General features: G+C 55.0%; 1 protein-coding gene across 3 annotated transcripts in view; it reads right to left on the bottom strand.

Moving 5' to 3' along the window:
- UNC5A (unc-5 netrin receptor A) overlaps positions 1 to 21,500 on the bottom strand; it is a 62,069-nt gene extending 40,569 nt beyond the window's left edge. For all 3 annotated transcript variants that reach the window (XM_019450413.2, XM_019450416.2, XM_019450415.2), the window contains exon 1: positions 21,196 to 21,500. In XM_019450413.2, the coding sequence (XP_019305958.1) occupies positions 21,196 to 21,265 (70 nt within the window). In that variant the 5' untranslated portion in view covers positions 21,266 to 21,500. The remainder of the gene's footprint in view (positions 1 to 21,195) is intronic.
- Positions 21,501 to 21,751: the final 251 nt, after the last annotated feature.

Genomic DNA, 21,751 nt, shown 5'->3' with positions numbered 1-21,751 from the left:
ACTGTTGGGAGGGGATCAGGGAATTTCCTGAAATTTGGACTAGGGTGGTTAGAGAATCCTGGATGAGGACCTCTCTCAGCCATGGGCAGGGGGCCCAGATAGCTGTGTTGCCACACAGTGGATTGGGCAGGCAGCCTCTGTTCATACTTAGAAGAGAGGCAGGTCTGGCAGGTGACCATGGACCCCCAGGGGTGGGCATCCCTGCTTTCCAAGCATGCAGTGAGGTCACCTTCACCGATGGGCACATATTTTTTTCTCAGTCACACCAATACCAATGTCCACCTCCAGGTGTACAAAGTCAGCCCCTGGCCAGAGGTCCCATTTCCAGCCTCATGAGATGTGTGAGAACACTTGTCACCCTACCAAGACACGCTGAAGCCACCTCTCTCCCTGACCACACTCCTTGCAGAGTGCAGAGGTTGTCCACAGTGTCAGGTAGGGACCTGGAATTTCCAAACGCTTTCATGAGAAGTAGCTGCCACTTTAAACCCCAAAGGGGTGATGACTCCCAGCCTAGAGAATCATATGAGCACCAACCATGGCCCAGAGCACACTTATCACCTTCCCGCATCCTATTTTGCCTTGGGGCTACCACACTGGCATGTTTTCTCTGGCCACCTGGAACAGGGTGGGACCAGCTCACTGGTCACTCTGGTCCAGCTACAGGGAACGGAGCACACTGAGGCTGGTCTCCGCAGGATCCCTCACAGTGCACGTGTGGCCCCTCAGAGGACTGGGAAGGACAGGGGAGGGACAAACCAAATTATAACCAGGGAAAACATCTCCCAGCACCTGGGACAGCTTTCCCTTAGGAGGATGGGATGTGGGGTCTCAGACTCCTGCAGGGGTGCAGGCAAAAGGTGAAAGGGACGGGGAAGGTACTTACACCACTAGATAGATAAGTCTCTGAGTCACTGGGCCCTGCTCTCTACTGCATCTGTCCTGCTGCTTGGGAGTTCTGAAATCAGATTCCTCTTGCTCTCTTTTTCGTCCTCTCCTGGCATTTTTCTTTCCCTCAGCGTCCTCAGAGGAGAAGGCTCCATAGAAAGATCTTTAAATGAATGGCCCCTCCCGGGCCCTGGGGAATATATTAGAGTTCTGAAGTGATAGCCAAAATGGTGGAAGTAATCCAGGGAAGACAGGGAGACATATCGGGCAGGCTGGACCGCTAATGCCAGCCATGCATCTCGGTGGGCTGGGGAGCCGAGAGCCACTTCTCACAGGCAGACAGGCCAGGGACCGAGAGGAGGAGAAAGGAGGGGGGAACCCCATCTCAGCTCCTTCTTTGTTCTCCTCTGCACTCTCGACAGCATGCAATTATTTCATTTCTTCATTTGCTCACTGGCTCGTTGCCCATCTCCTCCACTAGAACATCAGCTCCAGGAGTGTGCCATCATACTTCCCGGCACCCACAGTATCCAGCTCAGTGCCTGGTACAGAAATGGTGTTCAGCAAACATTTGTGGAGGACATGAGTTAAGGACTGTATGAATGAGTGGGAGAGTGAATAAATTAATAAGTGAAGCCATCCAGGCAGACTCCCAGCCTGCACCCAAGCCTGTCCAGAGACATGACCAGTCTCATGAGGTTGCTCAGAGAAGCCCCACCTCAGTCCCTGGCAGTGGCCTAAAGATTCTCTTCCTTGGGATGAGCACTGGGTGTTGTATGGAAACCAATTTGACAATAAACTTCATATATTGAAAAAAAAAAAGATTTTCTTCTATACTTGGACTTGGCCTCAGTCCCAGATATTCCTGCTGTGCCCTTGGGCTTAGCCAATTACCTGCATTCTTGAGGCAAAAGTGGCCACCATGCACGCCAGACCCATGCTTAACATCAAGTCTTCATGACTTTGGTAGTATCCCTGCCATGGCCAGGGTACAGGCCTTGTCAGCCCTCATCTGGATCATTCTGGTTCTGAGCTTTGATCTGCCGTTGGGCCACTAATGATCCTTCTAAAACCCAGATCCGATCACATGTTTCCTGATTTAAAATCTTCAGCAGCTCCCTATCTCTGGAATGGCTTGAAACTCCTTGGTATGGCATTAAGAGACCACTGCACAATGTGGACTCAACTTATCTTCACAACCTCAACTTCCGCCACTCTTACCACGGCGACAGCAAGGCCAGTAGCTAAAAGGTCCTCAGTTCTCACTACACACCTTGCTCTAAGCCACACATTATGGCATGGGCTTATTTGATGTCCTCATCCTATAGGATAGGTAAGCCATGTCTCCATTTTACAGATGAGGGAAGTGAGGTGTAACTAAAGTAGCTAAGCAATTTGCTCCAGGTTGAACAGCAGTAACAACAAAAATTATTATTAGAACTAGAATGTATTGACCGTGAACTATTCCTGGCACTGTTCCAAGCATTTCACAACTGTTACCCATTCAATCGTTAGACCAACCCTGTAAAGTCGGACTGACAGCCAAACATTTGACTTCTCTGTGCCTCAGTTTCATATCTGTAAAATGGGGAGGATAATGACAGCATCTCCTCAAAGTTCTGTCATGAGCAAATGTGTGAAAGTGCTTAAAAAGGGGTGGTTCCCAAGCAGGGGTGTGCCATTTGGGTTTTGGGGAGATACAAGTATAGCAGTAAGGCTGGGTTGAACGTTGAGGGCAGGAGGACAGATGAGGACCTCTGTCAGGAGGCAGTGGTCAGCAGTCAGGCTCTGGGAGGTAGAGGGAGGGAGAGAAGGAAGAGACAGGTTCGAGGTGACAGGGCTCAGGGCAGGACCAGGTCTGGACAGTGCTGGAATCCAAGATGGTGCCCAGGGCAATGGCCCTGTGTGGCCAGAGGCTGGGGGTGGCCACAGTAGAGCAGGGTCATGGGCAGAGGGCCTACTTAAGGGAGCCAGCCTAACACCGGCATGTCTTCCATGGAGCAGAAAGAGGGGTCAATCCAAGGTTCACCCTGCAGGGAATGGAGCCTCCAGGATGCTCCTGTGTCTGTGCTGCTATATCACCCTTGGCATTGGAGACCTGGCCTTAGGGACAGGGAGAGGGGGGCCCTGGGGCCTCTACACCAGCTGACTGGAATTGCCAGCTGCAGTCCCATAAATCGTGCCCTGGCCCAGGCTGGCAGTCCATTAACATGAAAGATTTTATCGCGTTTTACAACCTCCCTGTCTTGTACGGCGACAGCAGGTAATTAAAACAATAATTGTTTTCTGATGTTGCTTCTGCTGAACGATAAAAGCTTCCAGTTATTTTCTTTTCACTGGGGTAAGGTGGGGGAGGAGGGGTCTGATCTGGGGGTACGCGGGTGGAGTGAGGAGCCACAGAAGTTTTGGAGGTGCAGAAGGGTGAGGAAGGGCCTCCCGAGTGGCTACTGTGGAGTGAGGCCAGCAGGAGCCTGATTCTCACTTGGCAAAGCTCTGAGGACTTCCTATCACACACACACTAGTACATAAGCAGATTCATGCCACACACATGCCCCCTGCAGGCACATCCTTCCTGCCCAGACCTTGGCTGCCCTGTGAGCTGCTCTGGGGAGGCCATCCTGCTTGAGAGCCCCTAGGAGGGGAGGAGGGGGCTGGCAGCATCTGGGATCTGAAGGAAATAGTCTGTCCAAAACCCTTGGGAGCCCCTTATGGCAGCTCCCATCCATCCTGCGAGGGAGGCATAGACAGGTTCTAAAGAATGGAAGTGATGAGGAAGAGTTGGGGGGTGGGTTGGAGCCTATGAGTACAGCCCCAGTGCTAATGAACTTGTATTTCCTAGGTGCTCAGAGTCTGGCACACCAGAGGTGGCTTGCTGGGGAAGGGCTGGGATTCCTCAAGTCACAGAGGGCTTGATTCAAGGATGACAGGATACATGGTATGGTGAGGGGTCTTCTATACCCTTCTGTACCCATCCATCCATCCCTCCCTCCCTCCATCCATCCACTTATCCAGCCAACAAATACTGAGCTTCTACTTAGTGCCAGGCCTGTTCTAGGCATAGGTGATATAGCAGGGAGCAGGTCACAGTCCCTCAAGAAGCTTGTGTTCTAATCCTGGGGGTGGGGGGGATAAACAAGTAAAGAAATCAGTAAAGGAGGTCACCTCTGATATTGCAAAGTGCTGTGAAGGAAATAAGACAGAAGTTAAGCCGCTACTTGAGGTTAGAGGGCCAAGGGGAGCCTCTCTGAGGAGCTGACTTTCAGTGAGTCTTGAATGACATGGAGAAGAGGGGGGAAGAGAGTAGGGGCTGAGGCTTCAGGGTCCCAGTACCTTCAAGGGGCCCTCAGACCTCCCTGTCTCCACCACCTGGTCCTGCCACATGCCCGCTCCTTGCAGCCCCACGTCCAGGAAGCCTGTGATGGACACAGGTGGGAGTAGGGTGATGACTGGCGTGAGCTCTGCTTGTGCGGGTGCCCGTGAATGACATCACATCTGGGGCTCCCCTGCCCCTGCCCCCCACCGCCCTCCAGGCCTGCAGTAAATCATCCTGATGCTTTAAAACAAATACTTCTTAATCACTAAAAATTGAAATGATTTCATGTGAAAATGTTAATGTATTCGGAATCACAGCCGCGCACTGCGTCTGACAAATTAGCACCCAGCCCGTCGCATTGTTTGTAGCTACATTTATCCTGGTGATGAGACACACACACAAAACGGAGCAGAGGGGTGGTGAGGGCAGCTCCTGGCTGGGGGCATGCACAGAGGAGGAGGGAGGGGGCAGAGGGAAACAGGAGTCTCAGAGGGCAGAGAAAGGCCCAGCCCCATCTCTGACAGCCTGCCTGACCCCATTGCCTGCTGCAGGACTGCGTGTCCCCAGCTGCCCCAGTCCCCTCGACCTCCCCTTGGATGCCAGTTCTGGACCATGAGACCCTCACCAGGCAGGGCTGGCTGGCCTAGTGGCAGGCTCCCCAAGGACTCAGGCATTAGTAAAGCAGGAGCACCAGGAGAGGAGAAAAACAATTTTTGCAAGAATTTAATGTGTCAGAAGTAAACGTTAAGATGTAGAAAAACTGGAACCCTCATGCTCATGCATGCAACATAAAATGGTGCAGTTGCTGAGGAAAACAATTTGGCATTTCCTCAAAATTAAACCCTAGAATTACCATTTGACCCAGCAATTCCACTCCTAGGTTTATACCAAAGATAACTGAAAATGGGGTTTTAAACAAATATTTGCACATGAGTATTCAAAGCAGCACTATTCACAATAGCCAAAAGGTGGAAACAACCCAAATGGATGATAACGGATAAACAAAATGTGGTCGATTCATACAATGGAATATTGTTCGGCCGTAAAAAGGAATGAGGTACTGATACATGCTACAACATGGATGAACCTGGAAAACATTTCGCTCAGTGAAAAAAGCCAGACACAAAAGGCCACATGTTGTATAATTCAATTTTACATGAAATACCCAGAATAGGCAAATCCGTAGGGACAGACAGCAAGCTGGTGTTGCCAGGGGCTGGGGGAAGGGGGAATGGGAAGTGACTGTTAACAGGGTGTCCCTTGGGGTGAAGAAAATATTTTGAAACTAAATAGAGGTGATGGTTGCACAGCATTGTGAATGTACTAAATGCCATTAAATTGTGTACTTTAAAATGGTTAATTTAAAAACAAAAAAAAAATTTTAAAGTAGGCTTCATGCTCAGCGTGGAGCCTAAGGCGGGGCTTGAACTCGCAACCCTGAGATCAAGAGTTGGACATTTAACTGACTGCCCTCTGCCTGCCCCTGCCTCAGGATCACCTCCATGAAAGCCCAGGGCTGGTCATTCTGGATCATTTGCTTCATTTCACAAATGAGGCAGAGGAGCACATCCGGCCAGGGGCTCGCATTCTGAATACAGAGCAGTCCTGGGACCCAGGCCTCCTGACTGCCAGTCCAGGACAGTGTCTACCCTCTCCAGACCTGGGCTCTCTTGTGCTGCACCCTCTTCTCCTAGTCACTTTCCTTATCCCTGTTGGACTTCTCAGATCTGCTTCGCAATTTTGTGCCTTTCTGGTAGGCAAGGGGGCATGTAGCATAAATGAACACAGAGATACGTCATTATGCTCTCTCTTCACCTAACTCCACGTCCCTGCGCCCAGACCACAGTGGACCCTTTAGTAGCCAAGTTCATTCCCACCTCCAGGCTGCTGCACCCACAGTTGGATCTTCCTGTCATTCAGGTCTCAGCTCATACCTCACCTCCTCAGAGAGGTCTGACCATCCAGTCTAACCTGGCACCCAGCACGCCCACATGAGCCCACTCATGGTCATGTGGTCACGTGGCCCTCTCTGCCTGCCTTCCAACTCCTGAAGAACATTCCTCATTATCTGAATCTACTAGTTTATGGTCATCTCCTCCCACTAGAGTGAGTTCCTTCCCATCTCCTCCCACTAGAGTGAGTTCCTCAAGGTAGGGCCAGCACCTGCCTTGCTCACTGAGTATCTATGGTGCGAAACACCTAGCCTGGCACCCAGGAGGTGCTCCATCAACACTTAATGACAGGTGTGCCCCCACCTTCACCTAGCCCTGTCTCCCAGGCCATCCTCTCCACCTCCCTCAAAAACTCACTAGGGCCCTGGGCCTTCTGCCCCACCCCCTTCTGCAGATGGCACACAGAGGGGCTAGGGCTGTGACCTGGCTCTGTGGTGGCTGCCATGTGACTTTGTGAGGTCACTTCACCTCTGAACCTACCTGCAGAGAGGTTAGGTGCAAGTGCTTTGCAAACACTCAGCAGTCAAGCTTGTCTTGCCCCTGCCCCCTTTGCTCAGGTTCCTCCTCTGAAGCATCCACCAGAACCCAAGCCTTTTCTGGCTCATATCCTTGTACCCCAGCTCTATAATTTCCGAGTGCCCTCTGTGTCCTGGCACCCACTCTTCCCCACTCTCTAATGCTGGCTCTGGGCTTCTGCATAGGTCCCAAGCAGCTCCTCATGGCCTCCTCCCAGAGCACAGGTCCTCCAGGCCTCATCTGCATGCTCCTTCCTTGCAGCCTTCCTTGTGGCTGCCTCCCAGCCCTGCTCAAAACTTAAAAATTTCCTGGATCCTATTGTTCTCTCTTTGGTCTGCTTCTGGCTTCCTCAGAATCTCCTCCCAAATTTTCCTTTTCCATCTCAATTGCAGCCATTCCCCAATCGCTCTTTAGAATGGGATCTGAGCTCACAGTACCCATGACCAGCTCCTTAGGAATGGGTCTTTCATCTCCACTTCCCACCCTCATTGCATCTCAAAGTGCCAGTCCTGGCTTTCCAGTGATCTTTTAGATGTTTGCACCTGCCCATCTGCCACTGCCTCAAACTGAACAGGTGAAATGTGATGCCCCAAACACAGGCTCTCCTTGCTGGAAGGGAGGGAAGGGGAAGGAGTGTGCCTGCACATGTTTTCAGGGCTTGCTATGTGCAGAGCACTGTGTGGGATGGAGAGTGCAGCCTTGTGCGCATGGGCAGTGGGGGTGCACACCTGTCAAGGTGACAGCCTGGTCCTAGCTCCTGCCAACCCAGGGAAATGGGCTCATAGTGCCCAGGTCTGATTCTTCTTTTTTCCTTCTGAAAACGTTTTAAAGTTTATTTATTTTTGAGAGACAGAAAAAGACAGAGCGTGAGTGGGGGAGGGGCAGAGAGAGAGGGAGACATAGAATCTGAAGCAGGCTCCAGGCTCTGAGCTTTCAGCACAGAGCCTGATGTGGGGCTTGAACCCACCAACCATGAGATCATGACCTGATCCAAAGTCGGACACTAGGCGACTGAGCCACCCAGGTGCCCCCTATATCTGATTTTTCAAGGGAAGCCTGAAATCTGGACTTTTTGTTGTGCATTCTCTATTTTTTAGAATGCTGCATCTGCTACCTGGAGGGTGAATGCCCTGCACACTGCCACCTTTGGGTGCCTTGCCCACATCATCATGTCTTCCTCCTGAGATCCTGTGCCAGGCCTCTTTCAGATACAGGGTACCAAAACCCAATCCACACTGGCAGAAGCCTAAAACAGGAAGTTCTTGGCTTAAGGGCCGGAAAGGCTGTTGGGGCAGCTCACAGGACTGATAGAAAAGTTCAGGGAACTGAGTCTCCAGGGCCTTGGGACAATCTTCCCTTCTGTTTGTCTCTGATTTGCCTGTGTATTGGCCTCACTCTTCTCACCAGACAGGCTCTCTCCACACACGGGGGAAGTAGCTACCACTGGCCCAACATTCCCACCTGCATCTTCACAGGCTAAACCCAGAGGCAGAGATGGCAACTTCACCTGCAAGTGAGAAAAGCCATGAAAAGAATCCTGATTGGTCATGTGGCCACTTGGGATCAATTCATGTTGCCCAGGATCTCCATCAGGATTTGTCCATGAAGATGCTTTCCCTGGGGGACAGATGGAACCCTATGACTGACAGTCCCAACAGGACCACATGGTATTGGGGAGGAGGTCACCTAAGGGAGGGTAGGGGTGCTATGCCCATGAGACCATGTGTTGAGTACTCAAAACTACAGAGAAACTACAACACCTCACGAGATGGGGTCAATTCTCTGGAAAGCCCAGTTCCCAAAGGGCAAGAAACTCCTCAAGGACAATGAGTGAGGGTGGGCCTGAGAGGAGTCTGAGTCCGTTCCGGAGCCCCATCCTTTCCCCTTTACCACGAAGCCTCACCAAGGCCACCTGCCTCCCACCCATGGTCTCCTTGACAGGTCCCAACAGGGAATGTTCCAACAGCCCCACCGACTGGGAGCTCACTTCCTGCTAAGTCTACCCATGTCACTGCTTGTTAGGAAGGTCTTTCTCAGCCTCCTGTGCCTCTCACCTGCTGGTCCTGACCCTGCTCTCTGGGGCTACACAGAACAAAGCAAATCCACTTTCCTTTCCTGCCTCCAGTGCCTTAAATTAAATAACACAACCCCGTCGCCACCCAGACCTTTGAGGACTTCTCTCTTAGGACATGGCTTTAAGTCTACCCCTTGGTTTCCCATGGGCCAGAGCCAGTTTCTGTTGCTTATGGCCAAAGTGCCCAGACTGATGGCCATGCTCTGGAGAGGGCCTGGCAGGGTGGAGCTCCCTGGTTGGGGCCCCCAGTACTGTGGGGCCTTCTTGCTCTCCTGGCTTCTTTCTCATTCATTACACAGCTCCCAAGCCATTTTTTCTTTCTGACATCACTTCCCGTGGCTCAAAAGCTCTGAATCATGTTTGCCTCTTCCCGGTCCCATGCCTTCCACATGTAACATCCAGAGGCTCCTCCTTTCAAATGTCTCCCACAACCATCTCTCACTCTATCCCTGCTGCTTGCTCTCTGGGAAGGGGGGGGGCCTCATCATTTCTTGCCTGGATGACCACCACAGCCTCCTGGCTGGTCTCCTTGCCTCCAGCCTCACCCTGCTCCCAATCTATCCTCGATGCGCTGCCAGATTAATCTTCCTTAAACACCATTCACCTTCTGTCTCTCCCCAGCTCAACGATGCAGCCAGCCCTATTGCTTGTTGGTCCCCCGCAGGCACTGTCTGCTTCTGCTGGGCTGTGCCTCCTGGCTCCCCTGTACACACACTGTCACTATGGAATGCCTGTGCCCTGCCCCATCCGTTCACTGTCTGGTCCAATCCCACCACATGCCAAGGTCCCAGGTGGAGTCCCTTTCTTCTGACCTTAGGGACCGCCAGAGCTCAGAAGCAGAGCATGGCGGGGAGTGGCAGGGGGAGAGGGGAGGTGGTGGCCAGGGACGAGCCCCGAAGCCACAGTCCACCCTGCAATTCAGTAGGTAGGTTATCCATGCCTGGCCAATCTAGGCTCTCAAATGTCGCTATGGCCCCTGCCACCTCTCTGCTCATCCTTACACCTCACCCCGCCTCCAGGCTGTTAGGAGTTATACCTGGCCAAGTCACCGGGGGTGAGTCATCCTTCACCACATCAACTTTCCTTCTCAAACCCTTCCATGAAAGCTTGTCACCCCAGAATAAGCACCTTCCCAAGATTCCAGACCTGCAGGGTCTTGCCCTTGAGGCTCTCTGTCAGTGCTGTCAGCCAGGGACCTCATGCTCCACTTCCTTACACTTTAGGGGTGTGGTCACAGAGGTCTAAAGTGAGCGTACTCGGTGCAGTCCACATAGCATCGCAGCACCTCCCATGCACTGAGCATTTACTGTGGGCCTGAATGGGGCTAAGTTGTTCCACACGGAATACCTCATTTAGTCCTTGCAACCCTATGAGGTAGGAGCCTCTCATTATCCATATTTTCTGGATGAGGAAACTGAGGTGCAGAGAGCTGAAGCTGCCTAATGTCACCCAGTTTAAGCTTCTAACCCACACCATCACCGGCAGAACCCTGGCTCTTAGTGGCTCTGGTGCCTAAGTGACTCCCCACCCTCAGCCCACCAAAGAGCCTGGTGTCCAGAAGGAGCAGCCCCTCCAAGCCTGGGGACATCAGTGGGTCCTACAGGCAGAGGCCTAAAGACCCTCTGTCACTCTTTCCTTGTGACCACTTCTTCAGGGTGACCAGGGAATAGCAGTGTGCTACAGCCGGCTCACCTTTGCTAAAGACAGACCATAATTAAAATTTGTAGAATTTTTCAAGCCAGCTGATATCACATTGGTAGCTTAAAATAGGCCACAGTGGGAGTATTTACACCATGGAAATTGGCAAACCAGTCCCCCAGCTCTCCCAGAGTGCCAAGTGTTAAACTTTTACCAGCACATCACTGCTGAGGAGGGAATGCTGACCACCCTCAGAAGGGCATCCTGGCCTTTGGGTGGTGGGCTTCAGGAAATTCACACCAAAGACAGCCCCCGTCCCCCTCCCCCAGTAGAGCCAGATTTCTGAAAGTATAGGGGTCTTGAGAAGAATGGATGAGTCTCAAAAATGGACCTCTGGCTGTGTGAACCCAAAGGATATGGAGAAAGAAGGTCTCTAGAATAGTGTCAGGGAAGCTCTGAGCCCTCATGACCTTCCCCTTTTGTATACAACCTTCGTGGGAACTTGGGGGGGGCCCTGATCTCAGCAGCAGGGCCCAATGAGACAGGTAAGTAATTTCCCCTTTCCTGGTTCCTTTCTCACTTCAGGGCCTACTTTTTAAGTCTCTTGGCCCTTCTCCAACAACCCAATTTCTCGCCGGTACTTTCCCTTTTTTGCTTAAATTTTGAGAATCAATTTTGTTGCTTGTACTTGAAAACCCCTGATTCATTCACTGAATCAACTTGCCTCCTCTTTGGAAAAGCAGACGGCAGCTCATCATCTCCTGCCCCATGACCACTCCCATTCCCACTTCCTCAGAGCCCAGCAGCGGGCCTCAACGGTTGGGGTGGGATCTGTCTGGCCCCAGAAACTTGAACTCATTCAAAACAACCCCTTGGCCTCTCTGATCACGTCTTCTTGGTTTTCGGTGCTTTCTTACTAGAGTTTGTCCTGCCCTTCCAGTTCAGTGTCCTCAGCTGCAAAATGGTGGGATGGGAAGGCTGGCTTCCCAGAGCTCCCTAGTCAGCAGCCTTGCCCTTTCCTAGTCTTCCTCCTCCAAGCCCCCTCCTGCACCATGTGGCTTTGGCATTTCCCACAAGCCTCAGCTGGACCTGAGCTCAGCCTGCCCTGCATGCTTCTCTACTCCATGTCTCTTGTCAGTGTTTTTGTCCTTGGTTTTGGGCCATCTTTCCATGCTGGTCATGTCCATTCCTGGAATGGAAGCCAGACAAATATAAAACCCAACAAATGTCCTGAAGGGGCCACAGCATGATGACCTGACGCCAATCCCAAGCATGATTCTGGTGGAGCTTCTCTGTCAACTACAGATGACTAAGGAAAGTGGTAACACAGAGAGACATACTGGGACTCTGGCAGACCCATCACTCCAGACCAGCTTCCCTTATTATAGTTACTGTTCTGGTAGATCAGGGCCAGACTGGAAACAGTGTGTCTGGATTTCAGCCAGGCACCTGATAAAATATCTCAGGATCTGCAAATGGAGATACATGAACCAGATGACAGAACACTTAAGGGAATGTAAAACCTGTTGAATGGCTGGCGTTGTTTGTAACACAGCTGATTAAATAGCTAAGGTCAATCCAAATCCAAACTTGGGTCTTTACCTTTGAGCCTCAGGCTGTGTCCTTGGTGCTATTCAGCATTTTGATTAAATATTTGGGCAAACTGTATTGATGACACACTGGTTAAATCTGAGGACAATGTGCCCATCTCTTCCTGGTGAACAAGCTGCAAATGGTCGCAAATAGGACAGTGGCATAGGTGGTTTGGACCCAGGCTAAATGGCAAAACCCTAACTGCTGGCTGTGGGGACTAGCTCACATGGCACAGCACTTGAGTTGGCCCAATGGGGAAGGACCAGGACATGTGTTAGATGGCTGAGGGAAGAGATGCTCTCTCCTTCCCCCTGGGCTGGGCCTGCAAGGATGTAGCCCTGGTAAGTTGTGGCAGCCACCTTGGGACTGTGAAGGGAGAGGTTGTTGGAGAGTGGTGCCAGTCCCCCAAAAGAGCAGAGATGAGGCATGGATCCTGGCCATGCCGTTTTTTCTGGATCCAACCATGCCTGAAGCTAGACTACCTTTTAGTTGCATGCACCAATAAATCCTTTTTTTTTTTTTTTTTTGCTTAAGTAACTTTGGGTTGGGTTTCCTAATATTTGCAACAGCTACACTTAGTATTGTGTGATAGTTCGTGCCAGAGCATTGTATCACAGTGGGATGAACTCCTGGGACTGACATCCAGAGGCAGGCAACAGGAATGTAGGGGACAGGGAAGGGGCTTAGAACCATGCTACATGAGAAACAGCGGAGAGGACTGGTGGTGACTGGCCTGGAAAGGGCAGATGGGGCCAGGGAGGAGCCCTGTCTTAAATAACTGAAAAGGGGGAATCCTCCTTTTGTCAGAAGGAGGAGCCAAGAACCATTTGGGGGAGGTTACTGAGAAGGATTCCTCCTTGTAACAAAGTGGCTTTGAACAGTCTCAGCCACCTGTCGATGTGTGGCCTGGGGCAAGTTGGAAAGCCAACCCCCAGGCAGGTTTATATTCAAAATTCTGTGGCCTGGACAGCCCTGCCTAGGTTGAGGAAGCACCCAAGGTGGGGTCAGGAGGCAGGATATACAGTGCAAAGAGCTTGGAGAGATGAGGGGATAAGCCCAAGACCAGAGAGTATCAAAGTCTCCTGACTTTCTTCCATAGTCTTTCATGTCCATGGGGCACCAGACAAGGCCTTGAGAGTAAATGACCACCTAGGACAGCATTCTGCTACCCACGGTGTGGGAGGGGGTAAGCAAGGGGGTCAGGCTGAGCAGTAACAAGGTTCCAGCCTTACCATTTCTTGAGCCTCAGTGTCTTTTTCTAATAAATGGGACTAACCTTACCTATCTCGTGGGTTGTCCTTAGGTTCTGATCAGATGATGCAGGAGAGCCCAGCATGGGCCATGATTACTACCATCATGAAGTTAATTAAGGAATAAAAAATGTAGCAAGTCTACAACCACCGAAAGCTCCTCCTCTCTCGGCCCCAAGCTTCTCTTCTAGCTGAAGGAGGATGAGATTTGGAGTCAAAGACCTGGATTGCAACTCCAGCCCTGCCTAGTTTGGCCAGGGACTGCAGGAAGCCGTGCCCTCCCACATCTGTGAAATGGGACCCAGGGCAAGCAGCGCATTCGAAGCCCCTCGCCCGCAGGAGGTGATCATGGAACGCGGCGTTCTCCTTTCCGCAGCGAGGTCAGCCGGGGTGCTCTGGAGGTCTCACGCACACCAGACCTCCAGTGTGACCCACCGGCCAGCCACGTCTACGGGGCTCGGAGAAAACGGGGTGGGGGGGGGGAGGAGGCGGGGGTGCTGCTGGGCGTGAGAACCGAGGCGCAGCGGGGGCCGCGGAGCTGCGGTGCCGGGAGGCTGGACGCCCGCTCCCCGGGCGGCAGCCGAGCGCTCAGCCAGGAACTTGTTAACAGGCCCCGAACAAAGAGCCACTAATCCGGCGGGCGGCCGCGGGCGGGCTGGCGGGCGGAGGGATCCCGCCCCTTCCCCTGCCCCTGCCCCGAGTTTACAGCGCTCTCAGCACCGGCGCCGAGCGGGGGCGGGGCCGCGGGGCAGGACGCCCCCGGAGGCGCCCCTCCCCAGGGCCCCAGCCGGCTATGGGGCCGACGGGCGCAGTGGCTAATGGCTAATCCCCTGGGCTCGAGCTCCTAGAGAGTGGCTCGGGATCCCGCCGCCCCTCGGCCGCTAACGTGCCCTGCAGCTCGCCTGGCCGGAGGCCCGCATCTAGCCCCGGACCCCGGCCTGGCAAGCTACCCAAACAACGAGGCAACGGGGTGGGGATGGTGTTTTGGGAAGCAGGGTAGGCTCCTGCCACGCGGGGATCCTAAGGAAGCATTCCTACCTGCCTGTGCCTGGCACCCTTTTATCGGGGAGGAGTGAGGGGTCTGGAAAGATGCTGACATGGGAAAACCCAGCAGCCCCTCAACTCCATCCGGTCTCCGCCCCAATCAGGAGGGAGTAAGGTCTCACTCCGGGTGTACTGCCGGCAGGCTCTCTGCTGGACGTGCTGGGGTGGAGCAGTGCGGGGTGGGGCCCACCTGCCGTCCTAGCTGGGTAGGTATAGGGCAGAAAGGATACATCGTCGGAATTCCCTACCCAAGGGCCCTGCAGTTGTAGCTCTCAGGCCCCATCAATCTAGACTGACCCCCATCCTCAAATCTCAGACACATATTTGCCTGGAGCTCAAGGTCACCCTGAGCCTTCCAGATGGACACAGCTCTGACATCTAGGTGTGGGGAGGGTCTGAGTTCTGGGAGACTCACCCATCAGGGCGCTGGCCCTTGGTGCTGTCTTCAGGGGCCTCTTCCTCCATCTAAGTGGAACCTAAAACCTACCCCTTTGGGGCCTACCTTAGGGATGAGCAGCTGCCATTCAGGCCTCCCCAGATTTCTGAGTCTCTCCCTCTCCCCCATCTCAAACAGGGCTGGGCTGGGCTTGTCAACAACCACACCTGGAGAAGGGGAGGGGAGGGGACTTCTATAAGCGCTATTCCTGGGTGTCAAAAGAGACAATCAAAACACAGGCCTCTCCTCATGCCTGTGTCCTCCCACTTGAACCCCTAGCTGCACCCCATCCCGCAAAGATGGCACCAAAGACTCCCCCCAAGTGAGGACAGAACAGTATCCTCTGCCACATCGTTCATCGGCAGTTGCTAACACTGCATGCCTACTGTGTGCCAGGACTGTCACACACTGATGACATGTATCAGTCCACCTAATCCATACAACAACGCTGTGAGGTGGGTCCTTTTATGACTCCATTTTATAGACAAGAAAACTGAAGTGCAGGGAAAAGCTAGATTGCCAACTGGGACTAAGGGTGGGGCACAGGGGGTACCAAGGGCACACAATTTAAGGAGGCTGGCCCTGCCCTTGCACAACTTAATTTCTGCACCCTGGGCACCTCCCTTGTCTCACCCTAGTCCAAGTCCTCGTCCAAACTCAGACTTCAGAGCTTGCCCACTCAACCCTTCTACCACCTCCTCAACGTGCCTGGGGGTCTGGCTCCCAAGGGCCAGCGGCTGCCCGTAGCACCTGACATTAGTGCCTCGGAAGAGGGTGGCCTTAGACACTGGCACTATGACCTTCTTGGGACCATAAGAAGGCCTGTTTTTGCCAATGCGGGTGTTCACCAGCTAAAGCAGGACCTTATTTCCTGCCTTGGGTGCTGGGACTCACAGTTCCTACCTCTGCTTCACAGCCACTTTCAGCCCTGCCACAGCAGCCACCTGGCTCCAAGGCAACATGGCAGCTACCGCTGGGGTGGCTGGAGCCTTTGGCAGGTGCTGAGCATGTGTGAGTGTTTCCTGGGGGAACCTGATGCTGAGTGCACAGTCCACCCCAAGCCTCCCTGCACACTAGCCTCTGCTCCAGTAGAGTCATCAAGTCCAATGCTTTAATATACAGAGGTCAACAGCCCAGAGAGGTTAAGTGACTTGTCCAAGGTCACACAGCAATAGAATGGCAGAGCTGGGACTAGAATTTAGTTCCATCCAGGGACCCCACCCCCTTCGCTGCTATTTTCTGTGTGTCAGAGCTGATTATTAGCACATGGTTCCAGGACAAGCTGCACCCAAATCATCACCTTCATAGAATCCCAAACAAAGCTCTTTGCACACTGGAGGAATCGGTGTCTGAGTCAGGCCCAAGTCCCTGCAGGAGGTGGAGATTGGGGGGTGGGGGGGTTGCTTCTTCCAATTAAAAGCATGACTCTTTCCTGGGACTCCTGCCTGCGGCTGGAACAGCGACAAATGCTTTCTTCTCTTATCTCTGGGCTTGGGCCCTGATCACCACCTTAGGACTCTAGCTCTGTCCTAACTCATGCCCCTTCGAAGCCAGAGAAAATGGAGGAAGGAGATAAACAAGCCACAGGGGTCTGCTCCATGTCAGGTTCCATCCTGGGGCACTCTCTATGTTGACCACTATCTCATTACAATAGCTTCAGGAAGCAGAAATGACCCTATTCTAAAGATGTGGGAACAGGCTGGGTAGTAAAAGTTACTTGTCCAAGGTCAGGTGGCTTAGAGCGAAACCTAGACCTGTCTGTCTCCAAAGCCCCTGCCCTTTCCACTCTACCTGACGGGAAGAGGGGGCTGAGGCTCCCCAGAAGGCAGGAAGACCTGTCAGTGCCATTCCCATGGGAGCAGAAAAGAAGGATAAAGGAGTGGACCAGGAGAATTGATCACAGGAAGCTGAGCTCCCATCTGGGTGGCGAGGATGGCTGGGGCTCATGGGCCAGACTCTCCTGGTGCTTGGCCTCAGGAACCAGAAGTCCCAATAGGTGTTGCACACAGCAGCCCAAGTTTTGGTGTCAGTTCCATTCCTGAGGATCAGGGTGGGGCCTGAGGAAGAGGCCATGAGACCAGTTTGTCAGGGTCAGGAAGGGCAATGCCATGACTCTATGCCCCTTAGCCCCACCTTCCAGGGCCTTGAGTCTAAAGGTTTGGTGCCCAGAATGACATTATTTGCATGAGAAGACACCCATCCAGGAACATCTATGACTGGGAGGGGGAGGGGTGAGCAGGGAGGTTCCTGCTCAGTAGACCTGGGCCTACAACCTGTGTGAAGGACCCACAAACATGCATGATCACATGAGCTGGTTTGCCATCCGTGTGAGGCTCCAAGACACAGCCACCCCATGGTGAGGCTTTAACCTGCTCATTCCTACCCTGGACAGGAGCCATTTCCAGCCTCCCCAGAGTAAAGCAGTCTGTGTCCAGGGACAGGGATGGGGAAGGCTGCCAAGGGGGACAGAGTAAACTTCTCTCCCCCTCTCTAGCCATAGCAGCCCTCCTTACCTAGCCAGAGAACCCAAACACACATGGAGGGGAAAAAAAAGAAAAAAAATAAGAACTTGACTGGCCATGACTCAGAGCATGTTGGGGGCTAACAGCAGGGTCATAGGGCGGTGGACAGTGGCAATACCCGTAGAAAACACTGGCATGAATGAATAGCTAACTTGGGCCAGGGGCCTCTGGCAGTTGCCCCAGGCCCCATGTGCCTCTCTAGGCCTGAGGAATCCATCCTGTCGGCCACTCAGAGCTCATCGATGTGCCATGGCCCCTGTGTGGGCCCTGGGAGGAGTTGGGGAGTCCCCTTGGAGGGAGCTGAGATAAACAGAACAGTTGTACTGGCAGCAGCAGGTGGGCTTGGCCTAGGTCTGGACAGAGCAGGAGACGTTGGGCTGTAGGATGGGGAGTGTGGCTGGCGGGGCCAGGGGCACCAGGTCCTGCAAGGCAAGGGAGCTATAGTGCAGAAGCCACAACTTGACTGGGGGTGTGGATGCCTGGCCCACCAGCAGTTAAAGCCAAGTTCCAATGGATCAGCCTAGTCATGCATGGTGATACAGGTGTTTCCCTAAGTGTCCCCAGACTCAGGTTTGGACTTCACCTTCAGGCACTGGTGAGCCACAGAAGTCTTTTTAGTGGGGTCCCAGCCTAGATACCAGGGGCATTAAGCAAAGTAGAGGAGGTACATAAAGGGGATGAGTGGGGTGGCCACTGCACTGGTCCAGGTGGGAAAGGTGAGGGAGAAAGGGGCTGGGGGGGGGGGCAGGTGCGGTGACAAAAGAGGAGAGGGACACAAGCAATGTCACAAGTAGAAGCGAGCTGGAGGACTTAGTGACAGATTAGACATGAAGCGTGAAGGAGAAGGGAGAGCCAAGAGAGACTGCAAGGTTTCCAGCCCCAGGCTGGAGGACTAGGGGGGTGAGGGGAGGCAGCGGGAGGGGATTGGCCTGGATAGAGTAGGCTCAGGCATGCATATATGTGGACACACGTGTTCCCAGGCAGCAGCCAAGCCCAACACGACCGCCTTTGCAAGAAGAAGGGGTCCCCCTACCCCGGGCTTAAGGCAGCTCCTGCCTTTGAGACTGCAGGTCTGCAGGTCTGGGGCCCAGAGCAGGACCAGGTGGGAGGAAGGTATGTGAGACAGGAGGGGCTCCTAGCCCTGGGCTGAGGCCAAAGTTGGCTGCTCATAGAAACCTGCCAGTGACCCACGGCTGGGGGCTTGGTACCTGGATCAGTACCAATCCCCGGGTTCCCGAGGGAAGCCCCTCCCAACATGGGCAACAGGGAACAGACAGGGCCAGCCCTCTCCTGGGGGTACCTGGGAGGCCCTGAAGCCCAGCCCAACCCATCCCCAAGGCAAAGTGAGAGCCTTAAAGAATTAAGACACCCTCCCCCAACCAACTGCCCCAGTTTGGGGTGAGGGGTGGACAGAGGGGTCCAGGACCAGCCCTGAGGATGGGGGTGGGGCTCGGGGAAGAGGCCATCAGGACAGATTGTTGAGGTAAGGATGGACAATACCACAGCTCAGTGCCCCTCAGCACCACCTTCCAGGAGAGCCAGCTCTTCATGGGCCCCTCCCCCTAGGAGTGCAGAGATCTGTGTGGCAGGGCATCCAACAGGTGTGAGCGGCCCACAGGGGTGGGGAGGCAGGTGGCAGCTGTGTGACTGGGTATGAATGGGAAAAAGCTGTGAGACAGGGTGTGGGGGAGTGTCCCCGTGTGCAGGGGCACACAGACGGTGAGTGTGCTGAAGGGACAGGCTTTTGTGTGAAGCAGTGACAGAGGGTGGGCCCTTGGCCTGGGGAGCCTGAGGCTGCAGTCCTGCTGGCCCCCGGCGCCCCCTGCCGCCTGACTGGCCGTCTCTTCCTCAGCCACTCACACACATTTTTCACTGGCTGCTGTTGCCGAGGAGATGATGGGTGGTGTGGGAGGAGGTGTGGGAGGAGCTGGGGTCATCTCAGGGCCAGCCTGCCTGGGCACGTGTGCCCAGAGCCTGTGGGGGACAGCAGTAAGGGGCCCCAGATAAGAAGGGCCCCTGCATGCCGTTCAGAGGCTCCTCCCACAGGCCCGAGAGTTCATGCCCAGAGGCAGCCTCTGCTCCAGGGCAGCCCTGCGGCACGAGTGCCCACCTGCCAGCTCCCTGGGCAACCATGGACCAGGCCCCAACAGGTGCCCCACCAACCAGGGATGCGGTTCCCCAACTCTATGACCTTCTGAGAAATCCATGCGGCACCCCCCAGGCTGAGGCACCCTGACTCACCAGCACCCATCACCCCCTTATCGACACATGCTCACCTGTGCAACTGCTCACAACGACCACACACATGTGCAGGAGGCCAGCCGTCACACAGGCTCATCTGGCCACACACATACCAATGCCATAGACACTGCCAGCCCTCATCGTCACCGGGGCACACATGCCAACCCACAGCCTTCACACGTGCTCAGGCATGACCACACAGCCCTCTCACACACAGCCGACTTGGTAAACATTTCCCGGGCACCTACTCGGTATCTGGCAACACCTCCCCTGTGTGAGGAGCATGAACACCCCCAGTTTACCATGACCAGCTCACCAACCCTGCACTCCCCTGAGGGTTGCACACACGATCCGAACACGGATATATGTGCAATAGGAACACACACCCAGCAGTAGTGCAGCCTCCTGGCTCGGTCAGGATTAAAAGGGGAGGTCATGGGGCAGAAGGGTTTGTTAAAGTGAGGATTTAGGGGGGACAATGGGGTGTTGGAAAAGGGATGGGATAGAGTAGAGGGAAGACTGAGGGGGCAGAGTGGGGAGGGCAGCCAGGCAGAATGGGTGCATGATGTGCAACACAGAGACCCTTTAAAGAAACAGCCATCAGCCTCAATCATGGGGCTGGTGTAAGCTCTCACTCATTGATCTCTAATCAGTCTGGCTTCGTACCTCAGGAACCCCAAAGCTCCCTTCTGACATCTAGGATTAACAATGGCCTGGCCAGGGTAGGAGGCATCCCCCAGGTTCTCAGAGCGGCAGGAATCAAGAATTGCTAGGGTGCACCCCATGTCCCCTTGATCACACAAATGACCCCCCCGCCCCCCCCCCCCCCCACACACACATAAGCTCAGCTCTGCTAAGTGCATGGATGGTGGGGAGGAGAGATCAGGAGGCCCTAACAACTCAGCCTAGGTGGAAGCTCAGGGAGAGCAGACAAAGGATGTAGGGGAACTCCCCCCACCCCAAGGGAGGTGGGCTGAGAGCCTAGTTACCAAGCAGGTTAGGATGGCCAACGGGACATTGAGGGAGGAGGAAGGGCGGTGCAAGGAAAGGGAGAAGGGAAAGCGGCAGCGGCCCCACCATACATAACTCTGGCCCCCACGCACCGAGGAGGCTGGGAGCCACAGCCCTGGCCAGGGGCCGCGGGCCTTTGACTGTTTAGGCTGTAAGGGCTGGGGGCTGGTGTATGCGCCTCCACGCCTGAGTGTGTGCGTGTGCGAGCGTGTGGCGGGGACAGAGGAGGACACTGTGTTCTGGACGTGGGCAGAGGCCAGTTGCCAAGTGGGAATTGTGAGTAGCTGTTTGGGTCAGATGCTACCGGGAAGAGGTATCTTAAGCCCCCTCCTCAATTTCCTGGGCACTGGGATGTGGTCAAAACCTCTATCTATGACTCTCAGAGTCAGGCTCCCCCGGGCGTTGATTCAAACCCTCGACTCTGCTCTGGGGCCGGGCAACCAGCAAACTTCCCCCGCCCGGAGGCGTAGAGCGTTTACACTCGCCAGCCCCGCGCGCTGACAGCTGCTCCAGCACTTGGCAGAACCCAGGCTTCCGGGGAAGCGCGCGGGGAAGCTGCGCAGCAGCGAGAGGCGGCCCCCGCGTCCCGCCTCGCAAAGTTTGGCCTCCGGGGGCTTCCAGACGGGTCCGGCCGCGCGGGTCAGGGACCCCCCATAGCAAAGAGCGTTCGCGCGCACAATCCCCCGCAAGCCTCCCCAGAGCGCGCGCGTGACTCACCCGTGCCGTGGAGCCAGGCGGCGAGGACTATGCCCAGGAGCGCTGGCCACAGGCCGGGCCGGACGGCCATGACCGCGGGCGGGCGAGCTGGCCGGCCGGGCGCGGGGCCCCGCGGGCGGGAGGGCGGCTTTCAGCGCCTCAGCCCAGAGCCCCAGCCCGGGGCGCCCTCGGGGCCCATGCCAGCGGACTGCGCTGCCTTGGGGCAGCCGGCTGCGGGGCGCACGCGGCGCGTGGCTCCCCTGGGCACCGGGAGCACAGCAATGCAGCCGGGGCGGAGCGCAGCGCCAGCCGCGCCGCGCACCGAGCCAGCCGCCGCGCGGAGCCCGCAGCCGGGGAGCGGGCCGGCGGGCGCCGCAAAACCCGGACTGGAGCAGCGGAGCGGGGCGGCGGCAGGGCGGGGCGGGGGAAGGAAGGAGGGGCCCGGCCGCCCCACGCCGCGCGCTTGGGCCACCCCCAGCTCCGGGGATCCCTCCCGGCGTTGCCCGAGGCTCCCCCGGGGAGGGGTTGGGGTGGTGGGCGGGGAGGCCTCCCACCGCCCCGCGCGGTCTCCAGGGAC

Source organism: Panthera pardus, unplaced genomic scaffold, assembly GCF_024362965.1.
Source record: "Panthera pardus isolate Hobbes unplaced genomic scaffold, ASM2436296v1 HiC_scaffold_2, whole genome shotgun sequence".
NCBI classification, from domain to species: domain Eukaryota; kingdom Metazoa; phylum Chordata; class Mammalia; order Carnivora; family Felidae; genus Panthera; species Panthera pardus.
Note: the sequence above shows the minus strand (reverse complement) of the source record. Positions and strands in the feature narration are given on the sequence as shown.